This window comes from Pundamilia nyererei, unplaced genomic scaffold (genome assembly GCF_000239375.1).
Source record: "Pundamilia nyererei isolate P.nyererei 1_Seehausen unplaced genomic scaffold, PunNye1.0 scaffold00078, whole genome shotgun sequence".
Lineage (NCBI taxonomy): Eukaryota > Metazoa > Chordata > Actinopteri > Cichliformes > Cichlidae > Pundamilia > Pundamilia nyererei.
Window position 1 is genome coordinate 1569987 of NW_005187479.1, and position 27994 is coordinate 1597980.

The window sequence follows — 27994 nt, forward strand, 5'->3', positions numbered from 1 at the left end:
CCTTTAATTGTCACAATACATTTTGGCATATATCATTAGCATCCAATCATTCACCAATTTTTCCACTTATCCAGTTAAAGGCACTAAGGAGCTTGAGACCATCCCAGCTCCTATAGAATGAGAGGCAGGATACATGTGTGAATGTGGGATATCATTAACATGAAAGATCATTTTGTAGCATTGCATAATTATTTGAAAAACTGTAAGCAAAGAAAATTGAAATCCTTGAAACAAAACGAATATTCTTCTTGTTTCTTGCTAAGTCACTTTAAGTTACTTTTGATGTCCATTAATACTCAGTATTATCAAAGTAATATAGTATATTATCAAATGTAAAAATTGTGTTTCGTTATAACCATTAAACCATGCATGACTCTTTCTTTTCTGATTCCTCCCTGCATCCTGAAAACCCAACATCAACCACAGTTAAAACGAAGACAACTACACCTCAAGCTCTTGAAAATGAGACAGACACAACTCTCTCAACTTTTAATACTACAGAGGATTTCTTTAAAGGTCCTGATGCAGAGACTACTGAAGAGACTGAGACCATCAGTATGAGTACATTTCCAGTCCAGTCCACTTCCAGTCCTGCAGAAATCGACAGTGGATCAGGGGGGGTGTCGAACGAGTTGGAACAGTTTACAACAGTTTCAACAACTAAGGAAATGCAAACTCCTCTTGGGGATGAGACAAACGACGAATATTCTTCCACAACAAAATGTAAGAAAAACATACAGCACAAAACTCAGAACAAAGAGATTTTTATATGAATGCAGTTCAGTTCAGGATTAAGATGTACTCTTCATGATTTTGATAATCTATACTGATAAAATATAATGACAGTATAATGCTTTGCCATAGTATACAAGGCCTATTTCTCCTACAGACTGTACTGAACTCAGGTCATGTGTTATTTGCCCTACATTCTTCTATTTTTGTATATTCCAAAGATAGAATAATGAAAAATGATAATGTTTAATTTCAATAATGTCAAATTGTTTATAATTTTATAACTTAACATAGAAAAATACTGTCATAATGCACCATGATGACATCTCATGCAACAGGTCTGGGGATGGCTAAAGTAAGTTTTAGAACTTAGGATGCCCCCTTGTGTTAGTTTGAGTTGTACAATTTAATTTGCTGAAGGCACTGACACCTTAACTCAAATAAGTTTAATTAAAGGCCTAATAACAGTATTATAAGTGACACTTTGGGAGAGATAATGCAGAGGGGGAAGCAGCTTTATTGATACTTTTGCAGTTTGTAGTATCTAGTAATGCACACCAGTCTGGTCCACTCAGAGAGAAAAGGAAATTAAATGGGAATGGTAATATTTAAGATATATTTATTTTTGAGACATCTATATGCCAATAAATGGCTTATTTTAGGATGATATAAACTGAATATCTCTTGTTTTGTTGAAATCAGCGCCCCCAAAAGATGGCAAAGGCCGCATGGCAGTTTCTACTGAAAAACCTAAGTCACCGAGCGGCAGTGACTCAAGTAAGCAAATTATTTCACATATACCATATAAAGAGTCATTGCAGCTATGTAATACTATGCAATCCTATTTACACTCTGGACTGACAGTAATTTTTACCCCTTTTAATCCTAACTTTTATGTCTCCTTCTAGATTTGATTGTTATTATTCTAGTGATTTTGGCAGTCATCATTATTATTCTTCTATGTGCAGCTGTCGCCAAGAGAAAAAGGTATGACTTGGATTACCATCATAATAGGACTGACAATTAAGACCTAGTAAAACACCCCTCTATATACAGTGAGGCATTGCAAAAACTGACATTAATTATATATGTATCTAAATGTGTTTTGGCAGCTTGTGCGGCAAGACGCAAACCCTGATGATCACAAAAGACACAGGTGAAGGCAATGGAGCAGCAGCATCTGGCTCCCAGAACCAGGAAATGGTGACCCTCATGAGCAAGGAGAAGGTCCAGGAGAACGGCAACACAGAGGAGTTCACTGTCATCACTCTGGGAGAGTCGACAGATAAAGAGCAGCTGGCATGAGGGATGAGCGCATGAAGACGATAGTCAGTTAGAGGAGGAGTGTCAAAGTGAGGAGATGATCGAGACAGTAGATGGGTGGGGGCAGGGGCTCCAGTTTCAAGGGGATAAAATTGCTTTTGGTGGCAAGCACTGAAGGGTGTTACAGAGACTGTCTAGCTGAGGCTTGGCTTCAGTACTCCAGTGGGTCTGAAGCAGCTGATTCTAGGAAGGACCATGTCTTTTACGGGCAACATTTTGTCTGGTAGCACAGACTGAATGTTGCTCAGGGGTTGTAAATGTATTTTTTGTTAGTTTTCGCGTTTGTACATTTGTATGCTTTATTGATGATAAAGCCATAGGCGCAAGTGTTTATAGGGGGCATGAGGAGTGACAGCAAATGTTCACCTCTTTTAGATAAGATGGATCCCAAAATTTGCAATTCAGCCTAAATGGAAAAGATGAAATCAGCAATGCGAACTGATTTATCTTCTTTAACTTACATCAACAATGTTAAGCCACCAGCCCCCCAAGTATTTAATTTATTTTCTTTGCTATTGTTAATGGCTTGTGTATATTTCAAACATTTCCTGAGAACTGAAAAGTTATTTTCCATGTTCAAGAAAACTGGGGATGTCACTACCTTAATTTATGCAGCTTTTTCTTGATCTCTGTATATAAAGTATGTATGTTGAAAATGATTTAGCAATAGCTCCATGTGTGTTTTTGTTTTGTTTTGTTTTTTTATAGTAAGGGTTTAGTACCTGTTTTAAGGAGGTTTCCAAGGGTCATTTAATTAGAAGCTATATCTAAAAAAAAACACTGAGGATGCAATTATGAAACAATTGTGATTTTGCAATAGTCATAATTTAAGGCATCCAAAATTTATGTATCACTGAAGTCAGTTAAAATAATGTACATTTATACTGAGTTGCAAATATGAGGATACCTTGATGTTATCCTGAGGATAAGAAGAATCATAGTAAAGATGTAACCATACTATATACACAGTGTGTACATTCATTGGGGCTAAAGGACAGCACAAAAGAAACAATTTGACTCTATCTATAGCACATTAACCATTTCCAATGCCAAATTTGCCACACAAGTGACAGGTGCTTGTCTTTGTATACTGATCCAAATTGCACATAATAACATATGCTTGTACTGTATGTGAAAGGTTGTTTCAAGAGAAAAAGACTGCAACAATACTGTCTATGTGTTCCCAAGAGAGGGGTTCGTAATGATGACACTTATGTGCTTTGCTCAAGCCTGATGTGCCAGTTGCTCAAACATGTAAACCAAATGCTGCATTCTTTTCTACTGACCTTCTCAAAGCTAAAATATACATTGTTTCCTATTGAGATCAATTCCTGTCCGCCAACCTTTTTTTGAATTGTAAACTGATTTAGGTTTGTGAATTCCTCCTTTTCTCTCTAAAATGATTTGCTTTGAAGAGAAGTAGCAAATGTATTAGAGTAGCCAGCTTTATGACAGAATAACGCATGTCATTGAAATAATTTCTAAAGTCTTGAATTAAATAATAAATGTGTACATAAACCGATTTGCTGGAATGGGGTGTTCCCTCTGTAATTACTGTTGCTTTTTGTGTAGTGACAAGGGGAGCAATCGATCGGTGTAGCCAGAAAGGAAATGCAAGTGGTTACACTGCGCTGCATAACAGGAAGAGAAGTTTCCATGGTACCAGCACTGTGACGAGAGAACATGTTTACACAGAAGTCAGAAAGAGAAAAAGACGGCCATTTTGAAAGGCAGAGAAGGCTTCTTTCCTGGATTAAAATGCAAGCAGTGTAGTCACAATGACAACAGAGAAGTATTACTGGTTTTTTTTTCCATGCATTTATTGCACAGTACACTGTCTAATTCACTGACACTGATGGATAATGGAGAAGCCCTTGAATCAGAATTTGTTTTAATAGTTAGCAAGGGGTGGTTCATCTATTTACAGTGTTGTATAAAGTATTTGCCCCATCCTGATTTCATTTTTTTTTTTTTTTGCATATTTGTTACACTTGCATGTTTTAGATCATAAAGAAAATGTTAATAACAGACAAAAATAGTTTCAGTAAATATTAAATGTCGTTTTTAAACAATGATTTCTTTTTTAAGGGGTAAAAAAAATATACTATTCAAACCTACCTGTACATGTAATATCTTTTTATTAGTCTAGGTTCAAATACTAGACAGAACAACTTGATTACTTTTTTCATATTTTATTTACCCAGGCAGCAAATAATTTTTTAATGTCTTTTCCCATTAGAAATACTGATACAGGCCAATGAAAATTTCAGGCTTTTATCTTTATAGTCCTTGAAAAGTAAAATTTCACAGCAACTTGTTTTATGATTTTTATGCAAAGTGGAGAAGGTCGAGCAGAAAATGTTCTAAAAATTTGCTGATTGAGATGGAATAACCCATCTAGCAGTCTGGAATGTGTTACAAAGCAATTTCTAAGGCTCTGGGACTCCACGGAACCCTGGTTAGAGGCATTCTCCACAAATGGAGAAAACTTTAGTGAACCTTCCCAGGAGTGGCCAGCCTACCAGAAGTCCTCCAAGACAGACAACTCATCCTGAAGGTCACAAAAGAATCCAGAACAACATCTAAAGAACTTACTTCTCTCAGTTAAGGTCAGCATTCATGAGTCAACTTTAAGAAAGGCAGTGGAAAAATGGCATCCGTGGGAGAGTTCAAAGGTGAAGATGTGAAAAAGTTTGCTAGTTATCACAAATACTTGATTGGAGTTTCATGTTGGTGGCACGAGTTTTTAGGTTATGGGGCAATTATTGATTATGCATAGGGCCAGGTAGGATAGTTTTTCCTCCTGAAGACATGAACTTATAATTTATAAATGGCATTTTATAGTTACTTGGGTTATCTTATATTTTATCTAATATCAAAACTTGTTTGATGATCTGAATCATGTAAATGTAACGAATATGCAAAAAGAAAAAACATTGAAAAGAGGGGAAAGAGTTCATCTTTTATATACAGTCTATGTTTATTTGTAGTAAACCATTTCTAGCCTTAATCAGGTGCATTCTCTTTTTTTTAATTCACCCAATATTTAAGAACAGAAAGAGGAATTGTGCCACATTCTGCAACACAAATGTCATATTTTATGTGTTTAATTCTCTATATTTCAACAACAACAAAAAAAGCCACAGAAATTTACTGTCACTCTATTTAATGGCCAATTTTCAAAAGTAATGACTTACTTATAAAGGAACATACAACATTTCTCTATGTAAAACCCAATATGGGACTAATGTCTATAAAGACTATTGGGATGTGGGACTGCCACCAATAATCTTCTGCCAATGATTTAGCTTTTCATTAGCTTTTATCACATTTATCTGTATTCAGCTGGAAGACAAAAACTGGCATAAATTGAAATCTTGGCTCCAGACATCAGCTAGTTATACTGGAAGCCCGACAGAATCACCAGTTGCCCAGAGGCTAATTCAGTAGGCTATCTGATGGATTCCCACATTAGCTTAGAAGCAATGACGCTTTGGAGTTTGTTCACAATGCATAATGGGGTCAACAAATCCGTTCCTTTTTTTTCTTTAGCAAGTTCACCACCTAAACAAAATGTGTACCGTTTGTTGCCTTAATGAAGATTAATACGATCAATATTAATAGCAAAATGGGATAGAGTAGCTTAAAACAAGCAGTAAATACTTCACTGTCTGTTTTCTCCCTTACCTTCTTAATCAAAAATAATAAAAGATAAAATCTACTAGAAATGTTTATACAGTAATACTACACTAAAACAACTAGTTAATAAAAACTAAACACAAAATAGCATACATGTATTTCTTTTTTGTGCAAAAATTGTTGTAAAACAAAGAAAGAAAGAAAGTCTCAAAACAGCTGCAATTTAGTTATCAATCAACATTTATTAGTTATATTTGTATATGTACACCAAAGGTACAACACTTATTGATATGTAGAAACAGATTTTTATGTATACCATAAACTGAGAAAAGAATTCATTTTTTTTTCTCAACAGTGAATTTCACCCACACATAACCTCTGCCTTTACATCAAGATAACAACAGCTTTACAAAGAGGGAAGGCCTAGAAAAGTAAATTCTTCAAAGCACATTGTAGGCAGGAGTGTAACAGGTTATCAGCTCAGTGTAAGAGTTTCTTCAAAAAAACATTTCAGGAGAAAAGCACAGGCTTCAAGATATACTGGCTCTTTGCTGTGGCAATTATTTTCCATGTAGTCAGTACCATTTAGGTAAGCGATTCCAGGTGTTTGTGCGTGCATATCATTTCTGTGCAGAAAGTAAAAAGGCAAGTCAAGTGAAGGCAGCTTACTAAGTAGTATTCCTAAAAACATCCTAGACTGATGACATGACAGAGTTCAAATGTGTGAAGATGTGATTTATGGAAATGCTAACATGGAATCTAAATGATATAAATGTCCATGTCTTCAAATGCACCAGGTAAACAAACACGTCTGAGACTAAACCAGTTTTTTTCCTTTGTAAAGACAAAATGTGTTTAGATGAGTCACCTGAGGAATGTTGCTGTATCCTGTAACAGGCATTTGAATACAATTGAAGTTTGAGCTTTCTCTTATATCAACTCTTAGGCTATGTTTGATTCATCACTGTCCTACACACAGAGCAAATATGACCTTTTCCCCTGTTTTTGTGTCTTATCACTAACCTTTATAATAATAATTTCCCACCCAAATAACTCGTGTTGACCCCCTCATCAAACCAGAAACTTCCTCATGCCTATTTTTATCTCATCTCACTCTTTCTCAGTCTTTTTCTTTCTCTTCTTCATGCAAATAGAATTTTTTTTTTTTTTTTTTTTGCAGGATTACTATAATTTCCAGAGAATTCTGCATTGTCACCGAACAGAACAATTATATATTTATGTATGTACAATGAAAATGAATTCACACTGCTTATATCTTCATGGAGGAAACATTCAAAACACTTACATTAGATTAAAAAAAGATATTTATATGCTGGAATGTGACAGTTAATTAAAACAGCTAGTTAACAGGTATTAGAGAATAAAAAAGAACAAGCAATTTATGACATATTTTCCTCTCTATACATTTTGTCTAATCTAATTTTACTCGTGACATGGATAATTTTTTTCTCTCTAGAGGATTACATTTATAAATGTCACAGCAATGAAACTATATTTCTACGTACCATTTTGATACCCCCACATCCCCTGGAAAAAAAACCCCAAACAAACAAAAAGCATCTGTTACCTACAATATGTACACAAAGTGCAAGGAGGCACTTCAAAATATCATGCTTTTAAGATAGTGGTGCAAAAAATAATTATCATATTATTTTAATTCATGCTTCTAAAACCGTGAGTTTGAACATAATATTGGTCCAACACACAATCCCCATCGGTGACACTGTCGGCTACTCACTGTATATGTATATAAAGATATGTATGTGTATGTGTGTGTTTGTGTGTGTTGTGAAGATCATAAGAGGTTAGAGTGTCAGTGCTGTACTCACTCATAACAATTACAAATGTACTGACCTTCCGTGTGTTTGTTTGTTTACTTATTTTTGCATTTTTGTTACGTGTGCATTTGGAGAAAAGTGTGAAGATGGTGCATATATACATCAGTCTATGCAGTATGTTGAGCAGAACGCTGCACGCTCATCGTGATGTATAAAAGTAGACAAATGACAAAGCGCTGCACTAGATGTTGTGTTAAGTTTCCTACTGTTACTTTAATTGGCATTTGTTTGAATCGAACACCTTCAAGGCAAGGTCATTCAGCACGGATGAAAAGAAACAAGAGAGGAGAGAAGAATACAGTGCAAAGAAATCAAATTCACATTGACATCAGTTTCACCTCCCTCACACATGCACCCAGAAAACGATAACAGACAGCATTCCTGCTTTGTTTGTGTATTTGCCATATAGTGTTTTTAATCATTTAGTTCTATGAGATGATTATATGTGTATTACCTGATAACTGGAACATCCTGGCATATAACTGTGCGTGTCCGTTCTCATATTCTGGTTTCATCAACAACCTTCCCACTTTATGGATAAACAGCTGCAGCATTTAGGGTTTGTAGAAACAGTCTTGAGCTCTGGTGGCAAAAATATATTGTTTACCTTTTTAGATCTGGCTAAAACAAGAAGCTGGCAGGTGTTCCCAGAGAGGATCTGTCTCTGTTCGTGCAAGCCAAGAATCCATCTGACAGCCGAGCCGCTCTTCCTTCTCAATTTCTTTTTATAAACGTTTCTAGCTGTTCACCTTTTGTGCTATGCCAGTGTTTAGTAATAACTATGTCTGTGCTTTCTAGTACACTGGTTCACAGGCTCACTCAGCCACTGGAATGTAGTTTGAAATAATAAACGTGTGCTCACTGTATTTTCATATATTATAGAATAACTTTCTTTCGACAAAGACTTTTGCTGTCATTTTTCATAGACAAAGCTTTTAAAGTTGTGCTCTTAAGAGGCCATTCTCAAGGAAACACTGGTCTTACAAACAAGTAAACATTTTAGGATTAAAATATGTTTCCCTGTAAGAGTAAACATGACAAGCCTGAGTATCTTTTGATCGCACTTATTTTAAAGTAGTTTCTTTTTTAAGTTGGAAAGATTATTGTCTGCACTCACATTCTGGCCCGATTTGTGCTTTAAAAAATATATATTTCCAACATATTTTATTCAATATTTTATGTAGGTATGCCATTTAGATTTACATTTAGTTTTAAACTGATTGAAATGTCTTTTTCATTGGTATTAAAGAATTACTATTTTTGGTGAAAACCGATACTCTATACATTGTAATTTTAGGGCAACGCTTTAGATTTTGAGGTTTTATCTCTTGTTGTGCTATAAATGGATAGTTTAAGAAAATGGATGTCATGGTGACAGATCAAAGGCCTCTGTGAGCTGATTGATTTTCTGCCTGTTTGGTCCCTTTAATTGACTTGGTCATGTTTTGACCTTAGCACTCTCTCTCTCTATCACACACACAAATTAGCTTTAAATATCACTGAATGCGTGACACAAAAAAAAGATCCCCTTTCTACACAGTAGACAAAATAAAATAAAATAAAACCATTGGGTGCTTTGAGGCTCAGCATGTTTTTCCTGTTCACTATTGTTCTCACTGAACCCTTTATCAGTTTTCTGGTCCACAGGGATACTGAGTAATATTGGGTAACTATAATTGCAGTAAGAAGCACTTTAGAGACACTTTTGTTCTTAGATGAGAGGCTGGGATGAAAACAAAAAGCAGTGGCCGTGTGCACACATTGTGATAGTACTGACAGGGATGGAAAGAAGGGGATTTCATTACAAATTGCATTGCTGTCGTGAATAATGTTCCAACTCCCACTTGTCTTTGACACTATAATAACGTGTCACCTTTAAGAAACTTGTAAGACACTCAGTGCATCTCCGCTTCTTCGCTCCTCATACAAATAAGGGACCAGGATGTATTGCTAAGAATAGCTTATCTAACCATTGTTTTCCTCCCTTCCTTCACCCTCCAAGTCTTGAAGTATGTTGTGCAAGTGTCTGCTATACAGGACGTAACTGCGCTCTAACATGTGAGGTATTCCTATGTTATCATTTCACAATTAAGTGAATTAGTATCATATATATCAGTCAGATAGACAGTTAAAATTTTATAGGGACTAAAATTTTTTTAAAAAGAAAAGAAATGTAAGCTACATAAAAAAGAACAATTAGTAGTTCTGTTCATGTGATTTTTCATTCATTCTTGTATATCACCAGACAGGAAAGCTTGTGGAGCCCAGAAGCAGGGGATCTCTGTGCTGCCATTATTCATGTTTCCATGGTTCCTCCTCAACAAGCGTGCACTCCGCAGCAGAGCCATTAGTGGCTGAGGTTACCTGTAAGAAGTTAGCAGAAGATCTAAACAGTGGATCCAAGAAAAAAAGAAAATTCTGGTCAAAAGACCTTAGAATAACACCACATTCTTAAAGCTTATAATGCATCAGATCAACTACTGCATTGTTATATGATGTCTATAAACTAAAATGTTGTATACAACATTCTTATTTAAATTTGACTACTTTTAGCTATAGCGCTTTGTAGGGCTGTAGTCTCCAGAACAACTAGTTAACTGACCAAATAATTACTAGTTTTCTAATTGATGTTACTTTCATAAGGAGAATGTCGTTCCAATACTATTCCCTCATTTTTAATGGTTGGAGCAAAAACTTACAGTTAGGATCACTTTGGATAGAGACTTTGAAAAGAGTAGCTTTTTAACATTTGCTCAGCATTAGCTCTGTAAATACCTGTCAAAAAGGTCGGCAGTGTGGATTCATTTTTATTAAGGATAGATTTTTCACACATCTTTCATGTTAAATGCTTGAGACTATAAGTATGTGCATGTTAGAAACTGTAACTGGTATGTGCATTAAAGCAAAAGGTTTGGGACCAACATCTGCCAGTTGCAGTAAGACCAACAAAGCCAGACCATATTCACCAAGACCAAAGCAAATATGAATCTTTCACTTTCATCAATACAGTAGAATTATATTACAGTCGGAGAGGTGTCAAACCTATTGGTCAGAGCATGTTGCTTGTTTGCATTTTTGTCCTGGGATCACCAGTTAATATGGTTTGTGTGGATGCACACTGGTATATGCTGGTTGACTGCAAATCTGTTGTTTTTATTTTAGTACAAAATGAAGAGTTTGGAATAATTTAAACAATGTTTTGTTTAATAACATTTTTGTTTATCTATAAATAATTTTGGCTAATAAGGCAAAATGCACTCAGTACAGTGGAGCTGATTTAGAAAGATTATTCTCCCCAAGACCAATGAATAGGTTTTAGGGTAGAACCAATTTCAGTTAATGGAGATTTTCTTTGGTTGACTACAGCCCTCTTTAGCACTTGAAACCTACAAAGACAGAATTGCTATTTTGCAATAAGGAACACTGGAACTGCAGGAAAACCACTGATGTCCATGCATGCTCGTGGTAGTCCTAACATGAGTTAGACAGTTTCTTTTAATGACCTGGGAATAGACCACAAATTTATGATGAAAACCAACTTAAGAGGCAGTAAAAAAAAGACAAATGAATACATTTTAAATTCAGAACATACAAATAACACAAAAAAGGAAAGAACACTACCAAATGAATGCATAGTTACGTTTTAGCTATTCTGCAAGCATCTACGACGTTTCATTGGACTTGAAATGGGTTAGAAATGTATGTGAGGCAAAGCAGAACAGAAAACAGGGAAAAGTGGTGTGGAAGGTACTGGAAGCAGCAAGGTTTTGTTTAACATTCATATGTAAGTGTCCATTAATAAAGCAAGTCTGAGAAAGGAGGATATAACTTTTTGCCATGGGCAGATTGCTTGTGCGACAGATTACCAGCGTTGCTAGGTAACGCCCTTCATCCTTTAATAAATGAATAGGCTCATCAGTAGGCCTTTGCCGCCCGTCTGTGTGTGTCAGAGAACAAGCATTATGAACTTACATATAATATTCTAAAAGACTGGAATACATTCAGATATTGCATTTAAAATGTTTTACATTTCCGGAGCTCCTTCTCCCCTCTAGATTTCACAGAATATTTCTCACACTGGACAGAAATAGATGGTGTCAAAATGCAGAAAAAAAAAAAAAAAAAACCCTTGTAGGGAATGACTCACTGACAGTTTCGTAGTTGGTGTGTAGGGAACGTATGAACTGCTAATTAGCTCTAGCACTTCCCTTTCTGTATCTTAAAATCCTACAGAAAATGGGAAACCTTTGGAAATGTTCCCATTTAACAGTTAAAATCTGCTGTATTCTAAGAAAAAGCAGAATACGCCACACTGGACAATAATTTGAACATAAGCAATATTTAAAATTATGTCAAAAGACATTTCTTTAAAGTGTTTATTAATACATGTATTCTGAAGTTTTGATAAAGGTGGCTGGTAAATAATTCCTCTGTGTCATAATGAGGATTATCCTGCTCTGCCTTTTGAACTGGAGCCGACCCCCAATTGGCTCCAGTAATCAGATTAGGCTAGCTGTTGAGGGAGAGAAATTTGATCAGATGCTGAATAATATTTTGACATAAACTATAATTTTTTGTTGTTGTTTTTCAACAGCAAAGCTGCTATTCCAGAGAAATGAACACATGCATACATCCAACTATTGTTCCATTGCTTCACTTCTGAAATAAAATAACAGCGGGTGTATTTACAATGATGTAAACAAAGACGCAATGCTTAAAACTCAAACAGATTCAAGCAAGGTGCAGGGTGAGCATGCAACACGAGAGAGGGTTATAGACAGGTCTCTATGTTTGTAAGCATTAAATGTACCTTGCATTCATCTACTACAACAGAATTGTTAGCAGTGGCGCTAGCAGTTGTGGTATCGGTAGCGGTTAAGACGCACTGGTTGGAATTATTTTCATGATGGTTCTTCATGTCATCGTAATAAGACTGGGTCTTTGTCATCATTTCAATGTCATCCGACTTTGCCGTGTGTGCATCCAGCTCATCCAGCTCTGCCTTCGACATGTGGTACACGATGCCTGCACCGTAGGAGTCACCCACCACGTTCACTGAGGTCCTGAATCGATCACTGATGAGACACAAATCAGCATGAAAGATGGCTTTGCATGCTAGTACAGGGTTTGCAAACCCCTAATACAAAAGCAAAGGCAAAATTACCTTGTATAGTGTAACCACAATATAATTTTTTCTTTTATCAAACTCACAGCAGCCAGTCGACAGCAACCAGGAGACTGATATCTTGGGTTGGCAGGCCTACAGCAGTTAGGATCAGCAACATAGTCACCAGGCCAGCACTGGGAATACTGGCGGCCCCGACACTGGCCAAGGTGGCTGTCAGACTGGGTGAAGATATGGGAAAGCGGCACTCAATAACATTCTCCAAAACCACTTGCCTAACCTCATTCTTCACACCCTGATGCACTTCCCCAAACACCAATGAACATTACATCCTCTGCATCTCACAGTTAAAAGGAGGCACTCAGTTTCTGCTGTGCTTAGGCTAGTAGGTTCTTCATCTTTATGAACAGAGGCTCACAGAGATGAAAGAGAGATTGAATGTTTAATTTGAAGGTCCATGGATTTATATTCAATAAAAATGCCCGAGCCAAGGTCATCTATCTGCAGATCACTGGATTATAAGAGTATTTTGGAAAGATTGTTACGATGAAAACAGCGAGTGACTGGTAATTCTTGCTTAGCTTCCTCCTTAGCATGAGACAAGGGACTGGGGCATATGGCTGCTTCCTCTGGGTGCTTAATTTGCTGTACTCTAAATTTCTTTTCAGCTCACCACTAAATGCCACAACACTTCTACTGAGTTTGTCTTTATTGTAATGATCTAACTGTGGGAGCTGCATTTATCTCAGTTTAAACAATTTAAACAGTGGGAACTGCAAGTCTTACTTTGGTGACTAAGAATAGCTTCAATAGAAGAACTGCACACATATGCAGCCATTCTGTAGGACTCCATTTCTAAAACCCATTCTTATATATATGTAAACTTGGATGGGATGTTAAATATTAAGTGCAAAGCCGTGTTTTTTCTGACCTGACAGTGATAATCTGACCAGGGTCAAGGTTGACACCGTTCATCTGGGCAATGAAAATGGCAGCCACAGCCTCATACAGAGCAGTTCCATCCATGTTGATGGTGGCACCGACTGGGAGCACAAAACGAGTGACTCTTTTGTCAATACCCAAATTCTCTTCCAGACAACGGAAGGTGACAGGTAGTGTACCAGCACTGGAAGGGAAAAGCAAAACAAGTTGGATTATAAATGTATAATAATTTGCACCAATATTAAGACAGCAATTCCTTTTCCATTCTGATGCTAACCTGGAGGCTGTCCCCAGAGCAGTAATCCAGGCCTGGAAGATGCCCAGGAAGAAGGTGAAGGGGTTTTTCCTGGTGATAACGAAGTAAATGCTGGGGAGGAAAATTGCTCCGTGGATAATGAGGCCAATGATCACTGTCACCATGTACATGCCCAGCTGCCTAGCCACGACCTCCAGATCCTTAATGGAAATGATCTTGCCACAAATCAAACAGGCAATACCAAAAGGAGAGTACCTGATGAGAAGAAAAAGTATGTTTAATCATTTAGCAACATATTAAATTAGTTAACCCTCATAAAATCTTCCTATTACAAGCAAGCCTTTATCTTTTAAAGCATTACAGTGACTTGACAAATAACTTGGAATGAACAACAAACACATTAAATTAAGTCATTTCTGATTCAAATGACTTAAATGAGTTTTAAAACGAGTCAATGGGAATCTTGAGTGACACTAACCACATGATCATGATGACAAGTTTCATCACAATCTCATTGAGGATATTGAAGAATTCAATCATGAGCCTGGCCTTCTCTCCCATCTTGCCCATGCAGATGCCAAATGCAATAAAGAAACCAATCAGACCTGTGACAAAAAATCATAAATGTGTCACATTTTGAATGCCACCAGTGCTGAAGGGTGAGATGTGTCCAGCATCAGGGAATTCTTATAAGATGATAGGGTTTCCATTTAAAAACCAATAGGCCTGTCCAGATATTTGCAACATTCAAAACCGATTCCCAGGCATGACTCTAGAGTATGACTGGAATATCTGAAATACCTGAACATCTATTTTCCATGATATTAAATCAATATGGGGCCGAGGGAATTAATCTAAATGACTTTGATTATTCCCCGACTTGTTCTCTTTGCATTGTGGTTTCGATGGAAATGTCTCAACTGCAAAACATTCAGAACATTTCCATCAGGCAGCGATCTGTATTTCTGTGTATTGCGCTAGTTAGCAAATGCTGTGATGGTGATGGCTAAGCTGGCTAAGATGATGAATGTTCTCAACATGTATACATGTTCTGTTACCTGCTACCAGCTTAGCATTTGCATCTTAGCTTCATCATTGTCTTCATTTTAGCATGCTGATGTTAGCGCTTAGCACCATTCGTAATATTGCTTAATGTTACTAGGCCACATACTGCAGCTATATTACTGTGTTTTCAGTTGCAGTGAGTTTTACATACCCAAAACATTCATGCCACTTTTGAACTGCAGTGACTTTTTGATGATGTACTGAGGCTCCTTTGTAATGTTAGCCACTAGGCCCTCCATAGTGGTGGCATTGACATCCTCCTCAATAACCACCTCCACCTTCTTTGTGACTGTCTGAATCTGAAAGAAATTAAGCATTAAGCATAAATATTAATGAGCTAATGACATTTAAAATATTTTGCTTCAAGAATTCTTTTGTGGTATTAAAGGTAATGCACTGCAGTGGTTCTGAATCAGATCTTTCTAAAATACTCCAGTTTGCTCGTGTAAATGGAGAGTCCTCTTCACACACTAAGGTTAACTATGGAGTTCCACAGGGTTCCATGCTAGGACCAATTCTGTTAACATTATACATGCTTCCCTTAGGCAGTATCATCAGAAGGCATTGGCAAACATTTTCACTACTATACAGATGATACTAAACTTTATCTATCCATGAACATACACCATAACACACACCAGTTAGTTAAACTGCAGGTATGTCTTAAAGACATAGTGCTATCCAGAGTAAGCAAATTCTCACTCTGGATAGCATTACCTTGACCACCAATTCTTGGAATTGTTTTTTTACCAGGATATTCAACGCGTATATTAAACAATTATGTAGAACTTTTTTCCACTTGAAGCATATCTCTAAAATTAGAAACATGTCTTAGAGTGATGTTGAAAAACTGTTCATTCATTTATTACTTCTAGGTTGGATTTGTTCATTATTATTCGAATGTCCTAAAAAAGTCTTTAGTTGATCCAAAATGCTGCAACAAGAGTATTGACAGGGACTAGGAAGATATATAGCAATATATATATATATATATATATATAGCAAGATATATCTTCTACACTGACTTCTCTTCATTGGCTCTCTGTTAAATTTAGAATCAGATTTAATATCTTTCTTATAATGTACAAGGTCTTGGATAATCAGGCCGCATCTTATCTTAATGACCTTATAGTACAATAACATCACATTAGAGCACTTTGCTCTAGACTGTGAGCCTACTAGTTGTTCCTTTAGTATTTGAAGGTAGAATGAGAGGTAAAGTCTCCACCTTTCAGGCCCCTCTTCTGTGGAATCAGCTCTAAATTTGGATTTAGCAGATAGACACCCTTTCTTCTTTTAAGATAAGGCTTAAAACTTCTCATTTTGATAAAGTATATTTTTAGGGCTGGATAAGGAGACCCTGAATCCTCAAGCTCTAGGCTGCTGGGGGAGTCCCATGATGTGTTTCTTCTTCAATAACCTTTTTCACTCATTATATGTTTATACACCACTCTGCATTTAATCATTAGTAATTAATTAGTTATTAATCTCTGGCTCTCTTCCAACAGATGGCTGCCTCTCCCTGAGCCTGATTCTGCTTCTTCCTGTTAAAGGGTAGTTTTTTCTTCCCACTGTCCCCAAAGCGCTTGCTCGAGGAGGGGTTGCTTGGATTTTTTATGTTTCCTTTCTATTATTGAAAGCTATTTACTTTACAATATAATAGCATTGGGGCAACTGTGGTTTTGATTTGGCATTATATAAATAAAATTTGTATTGTGTGTGCAATTGTTTTGGCTTATCAGGCATCAACCCCTGTAGTTCTCTGTTGGTAGCCTCTTCCGAACACTTTATGAAAGTAAGCCTACACATGTCCCAATAAACAAGTTTATTTTCTATGACTTTATGTAATATTCCCTAACAAGTGATGGGATGGCATTCATGTGTTCAGATATCTCACAAAGATTTTCAAACTGTGAATAAATCCTTTTAATCTGTTACCTGTTGGAAACAAGCCTGCACAAGATTCTCTGGGAAAAGGTTCCTGATCAGATCAAAGAAGGCATCCAGACTAGACACATCATCATTTTTCTCGCCCTCGCCAAGATTCTCCTTCAGTTTGGGGTTGCCAGGGTGGATGACTAACACCAGGATAACGCCCAGGATAGCAGCAATAATTGTGGTTGTCATGTAGTAGACCATAGCTCTGGTGCCCAGGCGACCGCTAGATTTGGCATCAAGACCGGCTAGACCTGCACCCAAAGCAAGCAAGATCATGTTTGCCTGTTAATTGCTGGGACGTATCCAATGGAAATGTTGACTCAATGCTGCAAGACATGAAGGCTGTGCTATGCAAAGACAATTAGTAGATTATATAAGGGTATTTTCTTATTGCATTATGACTTTTTCACCAAGTCTATTTTAGTGTATTAGAGCAGCAAAAGGTGTAAATCAGGAATATTCCTAATTTATTTGAGTGTGATAAATTTACACTGCACCTGTGATTAAACTGGAGATAATGAGTGGCAGGATCAACATCTTCAGCATCCTCATTAGGATGTCTCCAGGAAAAGCAATCACCATGACAATGTCTGGGTGGATTGGGGAAGCAACACGAAGCAGCATCCCTGATACAGCCCCCAAGATCACACCTGAAGTGCAACAAGAAAAATAAAAAGGTGTAAAATCCCAAAATATGAAATTGTGTGAGAGAAACAACGTGAAATACAGAAACAAAGTGGCCAAGCCAAGCCAACTTTAAGTAAGTCAGATATTACATGCAAATAAACCATAACAAAATGCTATGATTTTAATCATTTGCTACTTGAAAATAGTATCAATTCAAACTATGAAATAAATAATTCTCAAATGATTTGTACTCAAAGACATTGTATTAACATCTTAGTAACATCTTAGCTTCCAGCCTTATAATTTCAGTTGTTTGGTGAGAAGGGATCTGCTGGATACTTAGGGAGGGCAGTGGGTTGTGAAGATAAAATGCAAACCTGCTGACAGTGAGCAAAGCTCGTGGAGGATTAAAATCAGATTCCTTTGAAGCAGAGAGGAGGAGCAGCATGTCCGACTCACTGGTGAAGCATCTGTCATCTCAGCAAACTCTTTTAAAATTTTTATTTTTTCAAAAGCTTCAATAAATGATGGATAAAAAGATATGTTTCACTCTAATCTCAGGCACAAATTTTGTCTCACTGAGATACTTGGATTATTTTCACATTATCTTTTTTGCGTGTGCAACCTTACCTTTCCTCTGATCTCCATTCTTTAATAGCCTGAATATTGTGACATTTGAAAGATCATCTATTCTCAAACAAAATCGTTGTTGACCCTTAAAGCCACAATGTCTCTTCTAACCAACAACTCTTTTCCTGCCACACACTGTTCCTGCCATTAAGTAAAGCTGACCTCTGTATGCTCCCACCCCCCACTCCCCTGCCTACCAGGCCTGGTGGTTGGCCTCTGTGTCTGTCTGTCTTAGGCAAGACAAAACTCCAACATCCTCCTGGGGCTGCACTTCCGCTGCCAAAGATAACACAGCCCAATATATTGTTTCATAACACAAACTGATCACAAGGCCTCCAGCGTTTTTGTTTTTGTTTTTTTTTAAACCTAAGTTGTCTTCAGCGCTTTAATCTATCCCCCAGTCTAACAGCATCCTGTGGATTCTGCACACCCGATGGTTTTGGATGGCACTTGATTTCCTGTGCTTTCCCTTTGGAGCAATTGCAAGTTCCCTTTCAAGGTTTCATCTGCCAAGTGACAGATGATCAATGATCATGCTGGCTCACTTGCTTTGTGAGCGTCCAGCCGGGTGCCATTGGATGTACACAGTAAGCATGCTCACACAAGCCCACATCCATACAAGTGCAATGCAGTAAGAAACTGAATAAGTCAAATGTACACATATTTTTTAATTTACAGTTTAAAGAGTCCTGTAATTATAGACTGTATGACTGGGAGAGACGACATAAAAACAAACCATCAGAAAGAACTACAGTTTAAACAAATCTAATTTAAGACCTTACATCTCTTCCTTTATTAAAAACTTTTTTTCTTTGGACCCTAATCAGCATGTGGTAAGATGACAGCACTTTTCATGCATCACCAGAGGCTGTTTTTATGTCCAGTACAGCACAGCTTTTGATAGCAACAGGTGGCACAGAATTGGGAAAGTTCAGAACACTCAGTCATCTTTCTGTCTGAGCACAGATGGCATCTCCTCCGCACATATAATTGAGCTAGCATAAGACTGAACTCAGTGGTAGTTAGTATCTGTGTTTAGCCCTCCTTACTTTTTATTAGGCTCTCGAGATAAAAAAAACCCAAAACCAAAACATAATAATAATAATAATAAGTAATTGAAAGAAAGAAAAAACAGCGTGAGGGGGCTTACCAAGGACAGTGAGAGTGAGAAGAAGGTTCTTGAACATTTTGGAGCAGATTAGGGCACATTTCGACTGGGGCCTGGCCTCAATGGGCTCCAGGTGACTCTCGTGCATCCTCACCTCCACTTGTTTAGGCATACTGTTGGCACTGTGATATGAAGAAAGAACAAGTGATTTTTGTTAAAATCAAAGCCATCAAGTCAGACAATGTGAAAAGTACACACTTGACCACAGAACATTTTTGATGACCATGCTGTGGTGATCATGCTGTGGTCATATTCTGTCATGTGACAGTCACTGTGAGAAAGAAGACTGTTGATTCCACAACAACATACAGGAGACTTTGAAAACTGTTTATAGCTCAAATCAAAACACCGTGTGATGAAAAATGTTTAGCATTCAAGCGTTGCCAAGCTGTCACTCGAACACTGTTTGTTCATGGTTAAGAGAGCATTCCAAAAGAAGCAAGCTGACTACAAGCTGCTGCTTCTGAAATCACAGTCCTTTGGGGTATCTCATCTCAGTTTACTGAAGGGTGATTGTGTAGCCCCAATTTTCTCAGAGCAGACTTTTGTTAGATTTTTGCAGAAACTGTGAAACCTTTTTTCTGATAAAATAAAATTAATTGTGGAAAATGTTGGTAGACTTTTCAGGAATTGTTACAATGCACAGATTAAACAGAGCCTTAATTTTACAATGTTGTTGCACTGAAAAAAAAGAGTACGAGACAAAAAATGCCTAACTATCAAATAATATATCTGTTTAGACTTGATCTTTCTATCTCTCAGTTATCATTTCAGTTTTCACATTTACAGGTAATGCTTTGAGAGCAGCTTTGTGTTGAATAAAACACAATTTTCCATAATGAGCAGCCCTGAGTAGCTTTCTGTAGTCCCACTGAGGTGTTAATGCATTTGTTTAATGAGAAAGGAGCCAGCTGTGTCTGTTATGTGACAGTTAGGTATGTGTAAGAAAAGAGAAAATAACAGGCACTATAGCTTTATGCTAATCCCTCAGCATCAAGTTAAAGAAAAAATATACACAATTAACTAGCTTGGCTTGATATATCTTTTGTCTGCTTATGGACTTTGTTGCTATTCAATGAGCCCATTACAAATTCTGGTGTGATGGACAACCAAGAACAGAAAAAATGAAATAAAGTGACCCTCACCTTCCCCCTTGCCGTGGGGTTCACAGTCTAAAAAACACAAATGGAAGCTTCAGTGGTGAAGATTATGTTATTTGGAGATATTAATGATGATGTCAAGTATTTTTTTTCTTTCTTTGTCAAAGCTAAAGCTTTTACCAAATGCAACAGAGAGCTTGAATCAAGAGGTTGTTTTGGGAGAGGAACCTCACAGCCAGCCTTGTTATTATTATGATTTTTTAGGTTTTAGTTTTTTGTGTATGCATACAATTCCACATAAAACACACACTTTCTAAGTTACACGCACCTCCCCCATTGTGTGTGCATTGTGATGTTGAAAGACTATAACAAGACCACCTGGTCACCTTCCAGGCACACAGATGGATGATTCCTAGCTCCTCTTATTAATTTCTACATGTGAAATACAGAAAGTACACGCAAACAGCAGGCAAGTAGCAGCCACATTGCACTCTATTGTGGCGTGATTGCATACTTTAGATAAAAACTCGAGGAATTCATAAAACCCCAGAAATTAAAAAATTACCATTATATACAAATCCTATTCCACGGGAGAGATGAGTGCTGCTAATTGAATGTCCCCCTTTTTCTCTCCCTGTCATTATTTTTAGCACTATGAGAGGAAGCAGGCGATACTCTGCCATAATCCTCTCATTAACACTTCTCTCACCAAGTCAGAGACAAATGAGAGAGCAGGTTTGTGTGACCCAGTGATGGATGAATGTGAAAAAATATAGCTAAGAGTTACAGCCACTGCAGCAGCTGCATTATTTATTAGCAATTTGCACCAGGAGGAAATAGCAAGGTGTTTTTGTGTTATAGAGTCATTTTGTTGGATGGAACATCCTTCTTGTTATTAACATTTCATGAGCTTCGAATTAATTACTGTGCCCTAACAAATAATTCTGAGAAGCTTCACACTTAAGTCCACAATCAGATGGGACTGGGCATCTTGTTTCAGGAAGTGTAAATGTTAAAAAGTTACTTTTGTTTCAGTATAATCAGATTTTACTAAATGTTCAGTACAAAACCATATTTCAGACCTTCAGACCTGTACAAGCCCACACACCCACAAACAGCTTCTTCCTCTCAGTCACTAATGGGATCATGTTGTAAACCGGTTAATCTTGGCTGAGAGCTTAGTCAGATTAATTGCATTACAGGACTGTAAAGCCATGAAGAGTTACTGGAGTTGTGAATAAAATGAAAACTATAAAACTATATTTTTTTCATTGTATATAAAAACAAAACTTAAAAATCAATAAGTGGCTGGAGTAAAAAAAGAGAAAAAAAGTAAAAGGAGTAAATATTTATGATATGAATGGAAATACATAGTACTTACTTCATTTCTGGGGGAGTTGAGGTAAGTGCTATATACATTGACCAGGATCAAATCTCCAGTCTTTGGTATTTAAGAGGGAGTCGGCACAAGAAAGTGTTAGCAGGCGTGCAAGTGCTCCATCCAAATATGTTGCCTGATGTCAGCAGATAAGATCCCAGGTACAGCCGGTGGCTAAAAACACCTCTGCTCTGCTGACGGCAACCTGCTTTCAGCTGTCCACAAACTCCTCCGCAGCATCCAGAGAGGAGCGAGTCAACACAGTCCAGACGACAGACTTAGTCACAGACACAGCAACCTGAATGGCCCCATCCTGATGTCTGCTACATCCCCCACCGCCCACCCCCCCTCCACCACCACCACCTCCTACCCCTTGACTCCACTGCCACCAACACCCACGGCCAGCTACTCACAAATCTCACACGTGCACACATATCATACGCAGACGCACAGCCAACAAACCTAAAAGTAAATAAATAACTAAGAAGAAGAAATGGAAGGAGGAGCTAGTATCAGAGCCTATGTTTCAAATCCCCCAGGGTCCTTAACAGTCCCTAAACACTGTAATCCCCACAGAGAGCATGCTTCTAGACACATCCAAGTACCAGATGGATATGTGGTTCACCACATTATACACTGGTTAATCTATCTATCTATCTATCTATCTATCTATCTATCTATCTATCTATCTATCTATCTATCTATCTATCTATCTTATTGACTATAGTCAATAAAACTCCAAACTGAACTCCAAAGCACAATTGACCTATGTGATTCATGTGAGGATGCTGTCACGCTGATTTCCCTCTAGTCTCCCAGCAGCATGAGACTTCACATGGCATTGAGCAGTATCACATTATTCTAATTAGGGAAATGTGTTGGAAAGCTATTTCCTCTTCAAACAAATGACCAGCTACACAACAAAAGCGAGAGGAATGCCATCTCTGTCTGTAAAGGTTGTGTCATGAGAAATCACTCATCCTAAATCCCTTAACATGTCATCCTCATTCAAAGGGCTCTCCCGCGAAAAGAGTGCAGTTTCGGGATGAGAGCAAGGGGCTAGGACAGAGAAGAAGGGGTTACAAGGGGGAGTAAGAGGGACACTAGGGGAGAAGAGGGTACTGGGGTCGCACCATCACTTCTCAGCCAAAAGAGGGGCCTGTGAGGGGAAGGCCGAGGCAGCCATCCCCGCTTTTGGCTGGTACCATGTGAAGCTCTCTGCTTCCTCTCTCTTCCTTCTGAGGGGCTTTGTTTCACACGCAAACAGTGGCAGTGGCCCCAACTCGTCCGGCCAAGCGCTGCATCCAAACTGGCAGGAGCAAGAAAAGGAGGGGGGGGATTCAGATGAGAGGGGGTGCAAGGGTATAGCAAGAGGGGAGTGCAGTGGGCATGTCCAGAATGCCAGTTCTTTCAGGCCACTGATGTCATGCCTGTGCCCACCGTGGGAGAGCTGCGGAGGGACCAAGGCGCCCCTTTCTCTTGCCCCCCTCCACAGTCTCTTTTTCCAGGATGAATGAATCTTTCAGAAGCAGCAGCTCATTGTGTCCCATAATCGACGGCGATTATCCCAATTTTATGCAGCCTTCCCAGTGCGAGGAGGTTCCCTGAGCGCTGGCATTGAGGGCTGCTGCGATGCAGCAAGGACCACGAGGGGTTGTCCTGGCAACACTCTGTGGTTTAGAGAAGAGGATGAAGGGGAAGGAGGAAGCTCACAGCCACACACATACATAGCATACAAACACACTGCCTGCACAAACACCCTATAAAGAGAATGTATGGCTCAAAAGATTTAAGTTTTATCTTTATCTCCTAAAAGAAAATACAAATTCATGCATTCAAAAAAATTTAAACAAACTTCATGAGGTGTTTTGTGCTGCTTCATAATTTTTGAGCTACTGCGGTAAGTGTGGACATATGGTGCCAGTCATAAAATATGTCTACCTAATAACTAACGAAGTTTGCATTAGAGGCTGGTTGTGTGATTACTGGTCAAATTCAGGCTGTTATCATCCATGTGATAGCACAGACGGCCCATTATACACGTTTCCCACTGGTCTCTCGAGGAGCCCGATCCCCATTCTCTTGATTGGTGCATCACAATATGTTGTGATATAAAGGCAACTAGAGCAGGGCCAGGCTCCGGATATATCTGCCCCCTTTGGGCCTCACAGTCACTTGCATTACAGTGGGAAGAAATGAGCTCACACATACTGGCTGCCTAGGAGCTGTGACCACCACCAGCCCCTCAAAAGGAAGCTCTCAGCAAACACTCCAGGTTGTGCTGTGCATAAGAAGAGGGAGATAATTTCCAGGACTCTAAAGAAAGAGAGGCTTTATCACACTGCACCTCTAGATTATGCATCCCTACATGGTTGGGATTAATATGTTCAGGGACAGGTATCGATAGAGATGTCCACAGAGGGAAAGGTAATCAGTGGAAGTTCCAACAAAACAATACTGATGCAAAACTGCATGTGTTAAATATCAAATCCCAAATCACAACTGACACTGTGCTTTCCTTCCACAGTCAGTATGCTATTCTCCAACAAATAAACATTTTTAAAGATTATGTATTTTCTGCATAATATCTTTATACATTGTCTTTTTACATATTTGTGTCTCAGCTGTTTCTGAATGTTGTTTTCCAAAGCATGCTACACCTCTGACATTCCCATTTTAGTGTTGGTGATCCTAAATTTTCTCAATTCTGTTAATTTAAGAGAGTAGGTGTACAGTCACTCAGTGGGACACTTAAAAAGTTGTGTTAAGCCTATTCAAATGTAACCCTGCAGTGAGCTTATAGTCACAAGAAAGACACAAAGGTAAATGTATGTGAACATGAATAAAATATATTTATGCTGAAATTCATCAAAGTCACTAATCACTAACTGGAAAGCAGGTGATGTGTTCTAAAGGAAATTCTGAGGAAACTTTTCTGCAATTGTGAAGTTTTACTCACAGTCAAATAAGAGAAAAGCAACAGAAATGTAAAGCGTGTTGTTATCAATATAGTGCTGCAGATCTGGTGACAATAACAGGGGTATCCTTAAAAACATATGGGCATCCTGCCTTTGTAGGCCTAAGCACTGGTATTCAGTACCACGGTCAGTGACCCAGCCTCCGGTCTTAGCACAGATTTCCCAAATACTGACAGACTACCAAGTACTTACCACAGCTGACCCTGAGATTGTCACATGGTGTTACTGCCCATACTGAAACTATAAGGAGCTCAAAAAAGTCATACTTGTCATAATTGTACCAATATTTTTACATGAATTCACAGACTGGAGCTTGTCAGTTTTGTCTTTCAGTGCTTCCAACAAATACAGTGATGACTCTCCTCTTCAATTAATGTCCTTCCTGAGAGATACAATTCTCAATTTCTTGTATTCAGTAGCTGTAAGACAGATTTTCTCTTTTCAAATTTCCCATTTTTCTCATTATATTTTAAAATCACAGTGTATCGCCATCTTGGCAGTGCATAAAGGAGCATTCCCTAAGGTTTCCTTTTGTTTAGCACAACTCTGTGTCCATAATGAGGCAGTCATTAGAGAGTCTCTGAGAATCCCGAAGCTTGTGTTGGAGTCTCTATAGATCGCACATGCGAAAAAGTCCCACTGTAATTAAGTCCTAACGGCCCATTATGCAGAATCATGGTTGTCACAGGAATGAATGAGGTGACTTCAATTCATCTGGATAATATCTGACAGGGAATTTAGTCTGATGGTATCTATTTCACCCAACCTCTTTACTGCTGGAGCTACAGGACACGTAGTGACACCCCAGAGTATGTTGGATGATTTTTATTATTTAAAAAGGCCGAACATCAAACAGCTATTCTCAAACCTCTCACATTCATAACCCAAGTCTCAGTTTTTATGACTCACATTCTTCTTAAACTCTTAACTGTGAAAATTTCAGCTATGTAGTGACCGCTCCTTCATTACAAGCTATCCAACTCTCCAACTCTTTTCTAAGTTCACAAAAAAAGAAGAGTCACCTGAGATGCTCTCACTCTACCGCTCCAAACCTCCCAGATGATGGGTTACACACATTTCCCGCCTCCTAAGAGTGTTTCTGTGTTCATGCTGTATATGAAGTGAGGCTACAGCACTATCATTAGCAGAGGCGCATCTGTTTAACAGAACATCCCATTTTTCAACACACAGCTTTTCATGCCGTTGGTCCGATCCCCACCGGAGCTCATTAAATGAGCCAGTAAGGCAGGACAACCCCACCCCCTACTACAAACACCGCTATAATATACCCGCTACATGGCTGAGAGGCAGATGACAGGGAAGAGGGGAGGGGTTAAATGGCAAGAATGCCACATCGAGATGGATCCATAACAATGCAGTGGGGGAAGGGCAAGGGAACGGGGGGCGTCACTGATGGAGGTAAGGATGGAGACAAAGGAAAGGAATGGCAAGCAAATAAGAAAACAGCAAAGGTGAAGGGGAGAGTAATCACTTGAAGAGCAGCATGTCTCCACATTTACTGTAGGCAAGGGGCTTTTTTGTTAGCACGTTATCTGTGGACACATGACGAGCTGACATCTGTGTCAGGCAGCTGGCCCTGTGAAATTGGATTACTGCGCAAATCATGTTTCATACATCACTAGACTCACCTGACACACTCTAAAATTGAAATGAATTAAAATGACAGGATGCACGTAAAATTGTTTTTGAATATGGAATGCCATTGTCAACAATGAAAACGTCTGCTGGTCATGTTCCATGAATCAAAGGCTGGGTGAGGGGGGTTAAAGTCCGGGTCTGGATTTGCCAATAAGAGGACAAAGGAGGATGGATGTTCTCTCTCTAATTAAACAGTGCAGCCTATAGGGACTGAGCATAGCCTGAAACAGTAGCCATTACCCTGATTTCCCCACACCACCCTGCAGCGTTGCCTGAAAGGGCATGCCTGCACACATACAGCTCATTACATCATCCAGCTCAGCCAAGATACCACGTGCACATTTTGTACCTATGCTAGCATATGACTCAGTTGGATCATTTAAATAACAAGAAAAGTCTGGTTAAAATTTTAGAAGTCTATATTAAATTTTGCTTAAAAACAGCATGGAAATCATTTTAACCTCTAACAGTAAGATAATAATACCGCAGGTATAACTGTCTTCAACAATGAAACCAGTGCCTAGTATCTGTGCAACCAAATGAAATGCTTGTACTTCTTGGATATGTGCCATATGTTATCTGCATATAAAACTTGAAATAGATGTATGTACACATGGCCGTTACAGTGTTCTTAGCAAAATCACATTTCGGTAAGATGTGCTCATTAGTTGAAAATGTAATAATCTACTAAGAACATTCTATGTTTGTGTGTGTCCAGAGGAAAATGCACATCATCAGGGACGCAATATGGAAGCGTATCAGGAGAGCAGGGAAGTGTGACCGAGCTGTCAGCTGCTCACTTTCAGTGTCTCAGCATATATCTGTTTTCCTGTCATCGGTCTCTGTCTCTACCTAAGTTTCTCTCTTCTTTTCTTCCTCACACACATACAAGATACTGATACAGTACGGGATATTTTCAGCCAAGGCAGATTATCTTGAGCTTTTTTTGGTCCTGGTTCCATGAACTGGAGTATTTTAGGTATTTTTTGAAATAAACAGAATTTTACAAATTTACAATTATTTAAGATAAAGAAGCACTTTACTATCGCTCTTCTTTCAGAGCCATGTCTTTGAATCTGAAAAGCAGGAGCTAGCTGTTGCTTACTACTAACACTTTTTACACGTGAAGCCACATGGAGTCTCCTGCTACTCTTTGGTTCATCTTTTTTCCTTTAAAGTCATGCACACTTTGTCAAACTTATGTAAATATGTATTCAGTCACAGGCAGCAAAGGAATGCCGTAGAGGGTGAGCACTCTCTCATAGACTTTTTCCACAACCTAATTATTGAAGCCAGCATATAGTGGCAGTCAATCATTATCATAGGCTCTGGGCAAAATAATTTTCAGCAATTTTCCACTGTCATAAATCCCACATGCATAAAAATCGTAGCCTGCGAGAAGATCGTAAACTTGCTTTGGATTTCAGGACGAGGAAACAAGGATTCCCAAAGATGTCAGTGGGAATGTACCAACAGGTCTGTGTAATCCATAAATGTTACATGGTAGACGTTGATTTCAGGTTATATGTCTATATATCTAGAAGACTAGATAGATAGATAGATAGATAGATAGAT

At 38.3% G+C, this 27994-nt stretch overlaps 2 protein-coding genes across 5 annotated transcripts in view; one reads left to right on the forward strand and one right to left on the reverse strand.

Moving 5' to 3' along the window:
- The window catches only part of cd44b (CD44 molecule (IN blood group) b), a 12269-nt gene extending 8652 nt beyond the window's left edge, over positions 1–3617 (forward strand). Inside the window, exons 5-8 of the mRNA XM_005737720.1 lie at positions 517–723; positions 1435–1509; positions 1641–1719; positions 1845–3617. Coding sequence (XP_005737777.1) covers positions 517–723; positions 1435–1509; positions 1641–1719; positions 1845–2037 — 554 coding nt within the window. The 3' untranslated portion in view covers positions 2038–3617. The remainder of the gene's footprint in view (positions 1–516; positions 724–1434; positions 1510–1640; positions 1720–1844) is intronic.
- Positions 3618–9839: 6222 nt separating this feature from the next.
- slc1a2b (solute carrier family 1 member 2b) overlaps positions 9840–27994 on the reverse strand; it is a 25083-nt gene continuing 6928 nt past the window's right edge. The window contains exons 1-11 of one of the 4 annotated variants that reach the window (XM_005737665.1): positions 21786–22098; positions 19287–19426; positions 17377–17529; positions 16880–17130; positions 15093–15240; positions 14355–14481; positions 13898–14131; positions 13610–13804; positions 12765–12899; positions 12364–12628; positions 9840–9917 (exon numbers count right to left, since the gene is read on the reverse strand). In XM_005737665.1, the coding sequence (XP_005737722.1) occupies positions 9846–9917; positions 12364–12628; positions 12765–12899; positions 13610–13804; positions 13898–14131; positions 14355–14481; positions 15093–15240; positions 16880–17130; positions 17377–17529; positions 19287–19426; positions 21786–21823 (1758 nt within the window). In that variant the 5' untranslated portion in view covers positions 21824–22098 and the 3' untranslated portion in view covers positions 9840–9845. Of the gene's footprint in view, positions 9918–12363; positions 12629–12764; positions 12900–13609; positions 13805–13897; positions 14132–14354; positions 14482–15092; positions 15241–16879; positions 17131–17376; positions 17530–19286; positions 19427–20449; positions 20479–21785; positions 22099–27994 lie in introns of those variants that run through there. The other 3 variants (XM_013912029.1, XM_005737667.1, XM_005737666.2) reach the window with 3 other exon arrangements.